Genomic DNA, 12,432 nt, shown 5'->3' on the forward strand with positions numbered 1-12,432 from the left:
AAACATCCACTGACTTGGCCTCCACAGTCTTCTGTGGCAAAGAATTCCACAGATTCACCACCCGCTGATTAAATAAATTCCTCCTCATCTCCTTCCTAAAGGAACGTACTTTAATTCTGAGGCTGTGCCCTCTAGTCCTAGACTCTCCCACTGGTGTAAACATCCTCTCCACATCCACTCCATCCAAGCCTTTCACTATTATGATTGTGTTTATAATTTGTTTGGTTGTTTTGTTGTTCCACGAGCATTGCCACTTTCATTTCACTGCACATCTCTTATGTGTATGTGACAAATAAACTTGACTTGACTTGATTCTGTCCGCTGCATCCCCTTTGATGCCTCATTTTCACACCTTCCCCTTCCTTGTCTCTGTGACTCTGGGCGTGAGGAGGGTGTGGAGGGGAATGGTCGCCCATTGCTTCTCTCCACAGATGCTGCCCGGTCCCGCGGAGTGAGTGACCCCAACATGTGGTGTCCGCTTCATTAACGGGTTCACGCCGTGTATCCGCTTCCTGCGGCCCTGGTCGGGTCTGGCGGTGATGGCGGCGGCGGCGGGACGGGAGGCCGAGGTCGGGGCCGGGGCCGCCGGCGGCAGCAGCAGCGATGGAGGAGGAGGAGGCGGCGGCGGCTCGATGCGTGAAGGCAAGTGGCCCGGACCCGGTGGGACCCGACTCGGCACCGCAGCCCCGGCCCTGTCCTGTCCCCGCGGTACTGCCGCCCGCTGTTGCTGCCGCCTCCCCGGGCAGGACAGGACAGGACAGGGCCAGGAGCCGCGGTACAGGGCCAGAGGAGCCTCCCCATTTACACCCCCAATGTCCACAGACTACAGCGGGCGGCGATACCGCGGCTCCTGGCCGGGCCTGTCCTGCCCGGGGAGGCGGCGACAACAACGGGCGGCGGTACCGCGGGGACAGGGCCGGGCCGGGCCACTTGCCTTCACGCATCGAGCCGCCGCCGCCTCCTCCTGGACAGGCCCGGCCTGGAGCCGCGGTACCGCCGCCCGCTGTAGTCTGTGGACATTGGGGTTGTAAATGGGGAGGCTCCTCTGGCAGAGAGCACCCTAGGGTGTGGGAGCGCCTAATAGGGAGCACCCTAGGGTGGAGGTGGGGGAGCTCTCGGCTGGGTGAGTGGAAGCTCCGCTGGCGTTGAGCACCCAAGGGTGGAGGTGGGAAAGTTCCCTCGGCAGGAAGCACCCTAGGGTGGTAATGAGATAGCGGTATAAGAGGGAGGGTAGTGTCTTGTGTTCTGTGTCTTGTGTCTACTGTTTGTGGGTAAGTGTGTCTGTTTAGTGTTCAGCCATGAGCGAATGGCGGTGCGGGCTCGACGGACCTGGTGGTCTACTCTCGCACCTACTTTCTATGTTTCTATGTTTAGGAAGTTCCTGGTGCTGAGCACCCTAGGGTGAGGGTGGGGAAGCTGCCCTGGCACTGAGCACCCTAGGGTGGGGCCGGGGAAGCTCATCTGGCAAGGAGCACCCTAGGGCGGGCTCCACAAGATGGGACAGGGAGGGTAAGGGGGGGCTCAAAACATGATTACAATGGAGTATAATAGAAGTGGGTCGAGTTGAGGGGAATATTAAACGCAGCAATGATTAACTGAAAGTTATAAGAAGTCAAACAAGGCGAGAACTCGACGCATGGATATAAAATCTGACAGGAGTTTGTTGGTTTTACAAGGTGAATTTCTCCCAGAGAAAGTTTGACTAATGTCACGGCAGGCTGGAGGGTTTGAGCTTTCAGGAGAGGTTGAAGAGAGACTTTGTATAAAAGCTAGACAAAATCACAAGGCCATAAATAAGATGGATAGTCACAGCTTTTTCCCTAGGATAGGGATGTCTAAAACTAGAGAGCACAGATTTCAGGTGAGAGGGGATGGTGTATAGGGGACCTGAGAGGCAGCCACACACATTCTCCTTGTGTCTTCTCTGGGTGCTCTGGTTTCCTCCCACACTCCAAAGACGTACAGGTTTGTTGGTTAATTGGCTTTCGTAAAAACTTGTAAATTGTTTCTAATATGTCGGATTATGCTGATGTATGGGGTGATCATTGGTTAGCACGCACTCGATGGGCCAAAGGGTATGTTTCTGTGCTGTATGACTCAATTCAAAAAGTCTATATAGGTCAAAGGCTGGCAATGGTATTAGCTAAGGTAGTTGGCATGGCCGAGTTGGGCTGAAGGGCCATTTTCTGTGTGCTAAATGGGTATTTTGTATCAGCCTTCATGAGGGGATATGGCATCCCTGAACTACTGTTGATCAGGATTTGGAAGGGAGTGGACAATTTGGAGATACATTCCAGTCACCTGGACAATAGCACTGAGCAGACTTTTTTTATAATCAAAAATATATATTCAATTATTAAAATTATATATACAGTACAGTAAAAAAAAACAGAACCCACCTCCATAATATACGAGAAACAATAAACCATTATACAACTATCTTACACTCCTTGCCAATGATGCATTCCCCCCCCCCCCCCCCCCCCCCCCCCCCCCCCCCCCCCGCGGTGCCCAGCAGTCCCGGAAATCACCCAGGGCGCCCGTGGACAGCGCGGAGTCCCTCTCTAGTACCATCCGGGCGTGGACGTAACCCCGGAAAAGGGACAGGCAGCCGACTCGGGCAGAGCCCCCTTCCGCCCGGTGCCGTGACTCACGGATGGCCAGCCTGGCCAGGCCCAGGAGTAACACAACCAGGACATCTTCAGCCCTACCCTCTCCCCCTCTCCCCAACCTACGCACAGGGTGTCCAAAGATGAGGATGGTGGGTGAGAAGTGCAGCCAGAAGGCAAGGAGTAGCCCCTTTGGGTGTTTAAACAGTGGCTGCAGCCTCATGCACTCCATGTACACATGGAACACAGACTTCCAGCCCGCAACAGTGGCAGGAGGCTAGCGAGTATGAACCGTGAGAGAAACAGGTTGCAGGGGACACCTCGGTGCAGTACTTCCACCCCAGGTCCCCGATGTAGAGGGGGAGAATCCCTGCGTAGAGGGACGTAAACCAGGGGGGTACCCCTCGCAACTGGAAGGCAACACCGACCGCCACTTGGTGTCCGGGCGGTGAATCAGGGCGAGGAAATGCAGGGTGTGGAGGAGGAGCCCGTACAGGACACGCCTCCTGCGTCTCCCTGAGCAGACTGTTGGATCTATGAATTGGCCAGTGTCTGGGTTTTCATGGACTTCACCCCAACGTCTGGAAAGAAGTGGCTCATGAGACTGTTGGTTAATTGGTTTCAATTTTCAAAAATACCCAGAGATTCGTGAAGATTCCATTGGAAAGGAAAAAAGCAAATGTAACTCAAAGAAACGTAAAGATGAAAACCACCTACCAGTTTCCTGGACATTTACCAAGGGGAAAATATTCGAATAATGATGATGTTTTATAGCAGGACACCTGGAAAGATTCAAGACAATTGGGTATCCCGTAGTCGTCACGATATATAGTGTTGAAGAAATGATGGGTGGTTGGCCAGGCTCAGTCATGGAAGGCATTCAGATCAGACGGATAGATCTCTGGGAATGAATGGAGGCGAGGAATAGTACTGGAAAATGGAATAGGTGATGAGCCATGATCTTGTTGGTGGAGCTGACTTGCTGTTAGCTGGTCGATTCCTTCTAGTTCGAGTGTTTTGTTTAGTTTCGAGATACAGCACAGAAACAGGCCCCTCAGCCCACTGGGTCCGTGCCGACCAGCGATCACCCCGTACACTACCACCATCCTACTCACTACGGACAATTTATAATCTTCACCAAAGCCAATTAACCTGCAAACGTGTACGCCTTTGTTGTGTGGGAGGAAACCGGAGCAGTTGGGTAAGGGTCACAGGGAGAATGTCCAAACACTGTAAATATTTAAAGCACCCGTAGTCAGGATGGAACCCGGGTTACTGACGCTGTAAGGCAGCAACTCTTTTAGGCAATAAAAATGAAATGAAAAAAAAAAAAAAATGAAATGAAATGATTCAATTTATTGTCATTGTCAGTGTACAGTACAGAGACAACGAAATGCATTTTTAGCATCTCCCTTGAAAGGGAGACACAGGGCGTCGAGGTGTGCCCGCCCGCGCCTGCCGCCGTAATTACATTCCATTGCACACAGGCAAAGGTGGGTGAAGTGTCTTGCCCAAGGACACAACGACAGTATGCACTCCAAGCGGGATTTGAACCGGCTACCTTCCGGTCGCCAGCCGAACACTTAGCCCATTGTGCTATCTGTCGCCTAACTCTGTAAGGCAGCAACTCTGTCAGGCAGCCACCGTGCCACCCTGTTCTTTATCCTTCGACAGTAGCAGCACTGTGGCAGATATCCCGGTGCCAGCGAGTGGTGGCATTGGAACGCTTCTCCCTTGTTTGTCTCCAGCCAGTGTCACCCTCACCACCATCCGCCCCACAGTCTGGGCCATGGCAAGGAGCAGACCGGAACTCGGACCAGCCAGGTCGGTCTCATTCTTCTGTTGCTCCCGTCCCCTACAGAGCTATCCAACCTCTCCTTCGAGGAGCTGCAGGAGCTGCAGAGTAAAGTCGGGCTCAAAGCCTACAACCGGATGGTGTGTGACTCTGGGAAAGAACAACGCAAGGAGCGACGCCAGTCGCTGAAGAAGGACAGGTGGGTGACCCCGTGTGCTTCAATCTGTGGGGGGGGGGGGGGGGGGGGGGGGGGGGGGGGGGGGGGGTTGGGGGGGGGGGGGGGAGAGAAGAGAAACTGATTGAGGTGTGCAAAATTGGGGCATAGTAAGAAGGATTTCCCCACGAAAGAGGTATTTATGACCTGAGATTTAAGGTGAGGACTAATGGGAGCTAAGGGGACTCACTACGTTTATACAGTATTGATGAGCACTAATATAGGGTAGAGGTGGTGGTAACTGGAGATGGACACAAAATGCTGGAGTAACTCAGCCGGTCAGGCAGCATCTCTGGAGAAATAGAAGCGGTGACGTTACGGGTGAGAACCCTTCTTCTCACGCAAAAAGTCATCTATTATTTTGCTCCTGAGATGCTGCCTGACCCGCTGAGTTACTCCAGCATTTTTTTGTCTCTTTAGTATAAGCCAGCATCTGCAGATCCTTCCAACACAAGGTGGTAACTGGAATTGGTATAAATGGATATTGGTGGTCAGCGTTGCGATGGTGGGCCACATGACCTGGTTCTGTGCTGGACAACTCAGACCCATCCCTTCACTCTGCCCACATCTGACCACTGTCTCTTCGCCAGGCCCATGGAAATGTCGTCAAAGCAGCCAGTGCCGTTCCTGCGGAGGCCAGTCGCCGTGAAGAAGGGGGTGAGTCAGTGGGACCTTGGGGCTGGTGGGACCCGGCCCACCGCCACGGGTGGGCTCGTGTCAACGTCCCCCTGAAGGTAGTGCCGTGACAGCAGCCGCTGGGTGTCAGTGGAACGGGGCACTAAGGATGTCGGCGTGTGGTGGGATGATGAGGGTTGCGTGAGGTAGCGCGGAGTCAGGTCTTAGAGAGGAGCTGTCGGTTGGCAGGGAAGGGGCCGGCCGTCAGGATCCCTTGTTGCCCGCACTCTCTCCCCCCCCTCCCTCCATCCCCCCTCGGCTGTGTGGTGTTGAGACCCCCTCCCTGGGTGAATCTGGCTGCTGTGTCTCTCGGCTGCCCAGCAGAGGAGCGGGAGTGGACTGTCGGAGGTCTGGGGACGGGGTCTTTATGCCAAGCCTCTTTCTGTTGGCAGATGTTGCGGGATCCGCGGTTTGATGATCTGTCCGGTGACTACAACCCTGAGATCTTCGACAAAACCTACGCCTTCCTCGACGACATCCGGCACAAGGAGAAAGAGGTTAGCCGGGGGCCAGAGGGAAGTGGGGGTGGGGGGGGTCTGCAACTCGGGGAGGTGGGGTGGAGGTTCATATATTATGTGTCCAGAGGTGGTCCTACTGGAAGTGCGTGGATATTGGGGGTCCATGTATGGAAACGGGCCCTTCAGCCCATCTTGTGGATGCTATCTACCAAATATCTATTCATCGTAGTCCCATTCACCATCACTCAGTGTGATGCCTTCTATGCCCTGGCAACTGATGTGCAGATAATTGCATGAGGGTCTCTGTCTCCACCAACCCTTCTGTTCTATCTACTCTCTGTGCCTCTCACAGATGTTTACACTTGGCTTGTCCTCCTTTAGCTTCAAGGAAAACAAACCCCACCAACAAACCTCCTAGTAACAAATGTTTCATCCTGCTGATGTCCCCTCTACCTCTTCTCCAGTGCAAGCAGGATGACCATAACTGTGGGCAAGGAGATAGGAGTGGGCACCTTGTCTCCTCATGGCTGTCCCACTATTTACTTTGATCCTAGCGGCCCTTCGGCTCAACTCCTCGATGCTGATGATATTGCCTCCCTGAGCCAGCCCCACTTGCCTGTCATTGGCCCATATTGCTTGAAACCTTTGCTATCCATGTATTTGTCTAAATGTCTCTTTAAATATTGTAATTTTGCCAGCCTCTACCACTTCACCTCTGCCAGTTCATTCCACAACCCACCAACAAGCTGCCCCATGGGTGCCCTTTGAATGTTGTCTATATTTTCCTCTCATGAGAAAGGAAAGGCTTTTTTTATTTCCTTTAATCTTAATTAATTGATTTATTTATTTGTTTATTTTAATTTATTAGAAGTAAGTACAATACAGTGGTACCTTTTTTCAAGTGCCAAATATATGTTGGCAAGTTCCATTCTATGTACAACTTCATTTTTAATTTTTTTATAGAAATGAGAGAGAGAGAAAAAGAGACGAGATAATAGAGAGTAGAAAAACGTGTAGTGTGTGTAAAGAAAGACAAAAAAAAAACGAAGAGAGAGTGAGGGAGAGAAGTAAAAGAGATAAAAGAAAGAGAGAAAAAGGTGAAGTCTTTGAATGTTTAACCTTCACTAGAATAAATGCCTTCCTGTTTTAAATGAACACAGTGATCCTTTGGGGACCTATTCTCTCTCTAGTCACCCTCTAATGATATAATCTTTTATCATCCTTATCTGCCAAGGCTAACTTGTGGCCTTTTTGTGCTCTCCTCACTTTCTCCAACATAACTCACACTTTAAGGGTTTGCTTGATCCAGCAGCCTATAACTGGAATTTTTTTAAACGTATTTTTTCGATGTAGCCCTTGATATCCCTGCTGTCTGGCTCTTCGCAATCAATCAAACTTTAGGTTCATTCGGATCACATCACAGCTGTCCCATCATCCAGAGTTGCTTCAGCCCAGGGTCTTTAATTTTCTCTTCACTTATCTCTTAACTTGATTTCTCAGTGCAGGATGTTTCCTTCGTCTGTCCACGTCTCAAGTGAGTGATGACTGCATATCCCAGACACTGCAGCAAAGGCAGAAAGAGACAATTGGTTCCTTCAAGCTCCCAACTTCTGATCACCGTTTGAGATCACTGTCCCAGGGGCCCAGAATAAGCGGTGGGTCATTTAGAACGGAGATGAGGAAAAACGTTTTCACCCAGAGAGTTGTGAATCTATGGAATTATCTGCCTCAGGAGGCAAATTCTCTAGATGCTTTCAAGAGAGAGTTAGATAGAGCTCATAAGGATAGCAGATTCAAGGGATAAGGGGAGAAGGCAGGAACGAGGTACTGATTGTGGATGATCTGCCATGATCACAGTGAATGGCGGTGCTGGCTCAAAGGGCCGAATGGCCTACTCCTACACCTATTGTCTACTGTATTGTCTATTGACATCTAGGGTTCCTGTACTTAATATCTGTGCGCTCCCCAGATAGGTGGCATCCAGCAGTACGGTAAGGAAGTAGCTCAAATAGTCTGTACCTTTTCCCCATGAGGGAAAACATTGTTCCTGATCTCTGGTGACTTCACCTTTGAATGACTCCCACCCGTCCGATGTGGACCTGCCCGTAACTAGCTGCACCCAGTGTACTTTTGTTGGACCCTGTCTAATAACCAGAGGTGGTTAGAGTAGTGTGTAGGAAGGAACTGCAGATGCTGGTTTAAACTGAAGATAGACACAAGAAGCTGTTGTAACTCAGCGGGACAGGCAGCATCTCTGGAGAGAAGGAATAGGTGACATTTTCAGTCTGAAGAAGGGTCTCGACCAGAAACATCACCCATTCCTTCTCTCCAGCGATGCTGCCTGTCCCGCTGAGTTACTCCAGCTTTTTATGCCTACCTGTGGTTAGTGTAGATAGTCAATTTTCCCCCAATTCAGAACTTTACAGACCATCCTTAAAAACTCACCTGGGCACCTTTGAAAATTCCATCCCTTCTAACCTGCACCATAAAGCAAACCTTGTTACATGAGAGAAATTAAAAGCCACTCCCATTGAAACCTTATTTGTCTGCACATCTGCTCCTGAAGCTCCTGCTACCCCCACCAAAGTGATTGCCTCCTTTCTTGTTCCGAATTTCACCCACAGTCTGGGAGCAATTTATTGTGGCCATTTAGCCCATTAGGATGCGGGTGGAGACCCGATCACCCGGAGGATTCCTGCATATGGTCACGGAGAACATGCAAACTCCACAGTCAGTGCTGGAGGTCAGGGTCGAACCCGGTCTCTGGGGCTGTGTGATGAAAGGCTCTATTAGCTGCACCACAGTGCTTTACCGAGGTGGGGAGAGATTCATAAGTGATAGGAGCAGAATTAGGCCATTTGGCCCATCGCCTACTCTGCCATTCAATCATGGTTGATACATCTCTCTTTCCTAACCCAAATTCTCCTGCCTTCTCCTCATATCCTCTGATGGCCGTACGAGGGTGTACGGTGAGGGTCCCTAGTGTGGGGGGTGGGGGGAAGAAGAGCCACCATGTAGGGTTATACCCAGATTCTCCCCTGTTCCTCTTCACTGGTGGATGTCAATGATCTTCCTGGGTGTGGGGGGGGGGGGGGGGGGGGGAAGGGGGGGGGGGTTGAATCCATCTTGTGTGTGTGGGGCTGGGAAGACTTCCACGAGGAAACCTTTTTCTGATGGCCTCCCTCACTTCCTCTCTACCCCCCCCCCTGCAGCTCATTAAACGGAAGCTGCGGAAGGTGAAGAAGCCGAAGAGCAAGCAGCAGCTGGAGTATGTGCTACGGAGGATGGTAGGTGAAGGCGTGGGGTGCTTGGTTAAAGCTGACAAGGGGCAGCGCTGGCCTTTCGCCACACAGCTGAGAAACATAGAAAATAGGTGCAGGAGGAGGCCATTCGGCCCTTCGAGCCATCACCGCGAGAGAACCAGGATTTTGCTCTTCAGATCCAGTAAGAAATTATTCGAGTCCCTTCCAACTTGCTTCTGTCCACCACTGGTTCACAGTTGGGTCACATAAAATTCTGGTCTCTCCCTCGAATGTGTGACAGGCAAGTGTAGAGGCTTCTCTCTGTGTCTACCTATGCCCTTTTTTAAAAATATACAATATGCTTTTATTCAAGCAACCCAACAAACATACATAGTATCACGGTCAACGACTGCCTATCTTGGCAGCTTACAAAACACAAATCGTCAAATTACAATATCATCAACTTCGTCAACAATACACTCGGCCTCCCGCCGTGACCAACGCTCACGGAAGGCCTCCAGAGTCCCCGTGGACACCGCGTGTTCCCTCACCAGGGACACGCCGGCACGGACGTGGGCCTGGAATACGGCAGGCAGCCGATTACGGTTGGCCATTGCCCTGGCAAAGACCTGTTGTCCAAGCAGAACATAGAACGGAACAGAACAAGTAATTAACACACGACCTGCCATGGACAAATCCATGCTAACTGTTCCTAATTAATCCATTCTCTTCCAAATGGGAGTAGAATCCATGTCCATAAGAAATCTCTCCAGTAGTTTCCCTGTGAGACTGGCCACATTGAGCCTGAGTCAGGACAGGCTGAGGGTGGCGATTAGCAGCAGCCTGGGTGGCCCAGCAGGATGTTTGATGTGGTGCGGAATGACTGTCCCTCACCTTCCCCTCCCAGACAGAACAAGACAAGGCCCAGGACCACAAGCGACAGCAGCGAGAGAGGCTCAACCAGTTCAAGCAGGAGCAGAGGCAGAGGGTTCAGCAAGGGAGCAAGCCCTACTTCCTCAAGAAATGTAAGTCCGTTGGGGAAAAGGTGGAGAGATGCAAGGCTGTGTCAAAACACAGACAGGGCCATGTACTGTACTGCACCGACCCCCACACACTGGCCTTCACTGGTGGACAGGGTCATGTACTGTACTGCACCGACCCTCACACACTGGCCCTCACTGGTGGACAGGGCCATGTACTGTACTGCACCGACCCTCACACACAGGCTCTCACTGGTGAACAGAGTCATGTACTGTACTGCACTGACCCTCCTTCAGGGATGGGTCCCACACACACTAGCCCTCACTGGGGACATGTCACACACACACTGACCCTCACTGGTGGACAGGGCCATGTACTGTACTGCACCGACCCTCACACACAGGCTCTCACTGGTGAACAGAGTCATGTACTGTACTGCACTGACCCTCCTTCAGGGATGGGTCCCACACACACTAGCCCTCACTGGGGACATGTCACACACACACTGACCCTCACTGGTGGACAGGGCCATGTACTGTACTGCACCAACCCTCACAAACAGGCTCTCACTGGTGGACAGGGCCATGTACTGTACTGCACCGACCCTCACACACTGGTCCTCACTGAGGACGTGTCACACACACACACACACACACACACACACACACACACGGGGACAGGGAACACGCACGCACTTAAATGGGAGGACGCATTGCACGATCCGACTCATACACTGGGGTACAAGACACGCTCATACTGGAGGACGGGCTCCACACTCGCACACATACTCTCTGTGGGAAGACGACCCACACTCATTCGTGCACACATTGGGGAACATGTGTTCACACGCTGGAAGATGGGTCCCACACACACACACAGGCACATTGGGGGACGTGGCCCCCACACACACACACACACATACACACCGAGACAGGGACTACACACACTATCTGGGGAAAGGGGGTCACACACACACACACACACACACCCTACACTAGGGATGGATCACGGGCGCACACACAACCCTGCTGGGGGGACAGTTCCTACACACAGTGACCCTCATGGGATGGGCGTGCATGGATTCCTGTGCGTGCAGTGTTGGGGACCCACAGCACACTGATGGATCTCTCTCCTTCCTTCCCCTTCCCCTTCCCCCCCCCCCCCCCCCCCCCCCCCCCCAGCTGAGCTAAAAACGATGGAGCTTGCAGACAGATACCAAGCACTGAAGCGTGACGGCAAACTCGAGAGCTTCCTGGGGAGGAAGCGGAAGCGGAATGCCACGAAGGATCGGCAGAAGTTGCCTGGGAGGAGAGCGCGGTGAGGCTGCGGCAGACTGGACTGGACTGGACTGTGGTGGGACAGTGCTCGCACAGCTCGTGTTACCTGCACCACTGACCGGCTCGATGGATCATCCACTGTGCCCCCCCCCCCCCGCCGCTCATTCTCCGCTTTTGTAAGTTATCGTGTATAAAATCAGAGACCTGTGAACATGACTGGATTCATTGTTCCCCACAGGAACGGTGTGTGTAAGATGTTGCACTAGGCCCCTCTCTGGGCTGCTCATTAACTTCTTACCTGACACCTGCCACCCCTCTCCATCCCTAGTCACCCCCCACCTCTCCTTCCTTCACTCCCTCTCTCCCTCCCGCTAGTATGCAGCTATCCCTTCACCCATCCCAACCTCTCCTTTCAAATCTCTGAAATTCACATTTCAAAACGGAGGAGATGAACGAGGGGAACAGGCAGGTGTTGGATATTTAAATATTTAAACACGGTGGTGCAGCGGTAGAGTTGCTGCCTTACAGCACCAGAGACCCAGATTTGACCCTGACTACTGCCGCCGTCTGTACAGAGTTGTACGTTCTCCCCGTGACCGCGTAGGGTTTCTCCGGGTGCTCAGATTTCCTCCCACACTCCAAAGACATACAGTTTGTAGTTTAATTGGCCCTCTGTAAAATCACCCCTGGTGTGTAGGGAGTGGATGGGAAAGTGGGATAACATAGAACTAGTGTGAACGGCTGATTACTAGTCGGCGTGGGCCGAAGGGCCTGTTTCCATGCTGTATCTTTAAACAAATCTAAACTAAACTAAAGCACCACACAATCTGCTCCACACCATATCCCTCCTAACCATGTACCTGTCCAAATGTATTTTAAATGTAATAGTATCAGCCTCAACTTCCCTCTCTAGCAGCTCATTCCATATACTGTGTATGAAAAAAAGTGCCCCTCAGCCTCCTATTCAATCTTTCCCTCCTCACCGTAAACCTATGTCCTCTGGTTCTTAATTCTCGTACTCTGGGTTAAATATTCTGTGCATTTACCCCGTCTATTCCTCTCATGACCTTATGCACCTCTGTAAGATCATCCCTCATCCACCTGAGCTCCAAAGAATAAACACCTAGCCTGCTCGACCTCTTCCTATAGCTCAGGCCCACGAGCCCTGGCAACATCCTTGT

The 12,432-nt window shown here is 51.8% G+C and overlaps 1 protein-coding gene across 2 annotated transcripts; it reads left to right on the plus strand.

Annotated features, from left to right (window-relative positions):
* The first annotated feature begins 491 nt into the window (after positions 1 to 491).
* On the plus strand, positions 492 to 11,462 carry rrp36 (ribosomal RNA processing 36). 2 transcript variants are annotated; one of them, XM_055636285.1, is made up of 7 exons: positions 492 to 642; positions 4,471 to 4,603; positions 5,209 to 5,275; positions 5,686 to 5,790; positions 8,964 to 9,038; positions 9,901 to 10,018; positions 11,156 to 11,462. In XM_055636285.1, the coding sequence occupies exons 1-7, from the start codon at positions 540 to 542 to the stop codon at positions 11,293 to 11,295; spliced, it is 741 nt and encodes a 246-aa protein (XP_055492260.1). In that variant the 5' UTR covers positions 492 to 539; the 3' UTR covers positions 11,296 to 11,462. The 2 variants fall into 2 exon arrangements, with proteins under 2 accessions (XP_055492260.1, XP_055492261.1); XM_055636286.1 differs by lacking the exon at positions 492 to 642 and adding an exon at positions 1,622 to 1,676.
* Positions 11,463 to 12,432: the final 970 nt, after the last annotated feature.

The sequence above is a fragment of the Leucoraja erinacea genome, chromosome 5 (assembly GCF_028641065.1).
Source record: "Leucoraja erinacea ecotype New England chromosome 5, Leri_hhj_1, whole genome shotgun sequence".
Lineage (NCBI taxonomy): Eukaryota > Metazoa > Chordata > Chondrichthyes > Rajiformes > Rajidae > Leucoraja > Leucoraja erinaceus.

Excerpts from the sequence above, each read along its gene's own strand:
- rrp36 (XM_055636285.1), top strand. The coding sequence starts at position 540 with ATGGCGGCGGCGGCGGGACGGGAGGCCGAGGTCGGGGCCGGGGCCGCC. Across the intron at positions 5,276-5,685 it reads CAGTCGCCGTGAAGAAGGGG|ATGTTGCGGGATCCGCGGTT; the intron begins GTGAGTCAGTGG and ends TTCTGTTGGCAG. Across the intron at positions 5,791-8,963 it reads TCCGGCACAAGGAGAAAGAG|CTCATTAAACGGAAGCTGCG; the intron begins GTTAGCCGGGGG and ends CCCCCCCTGCAG.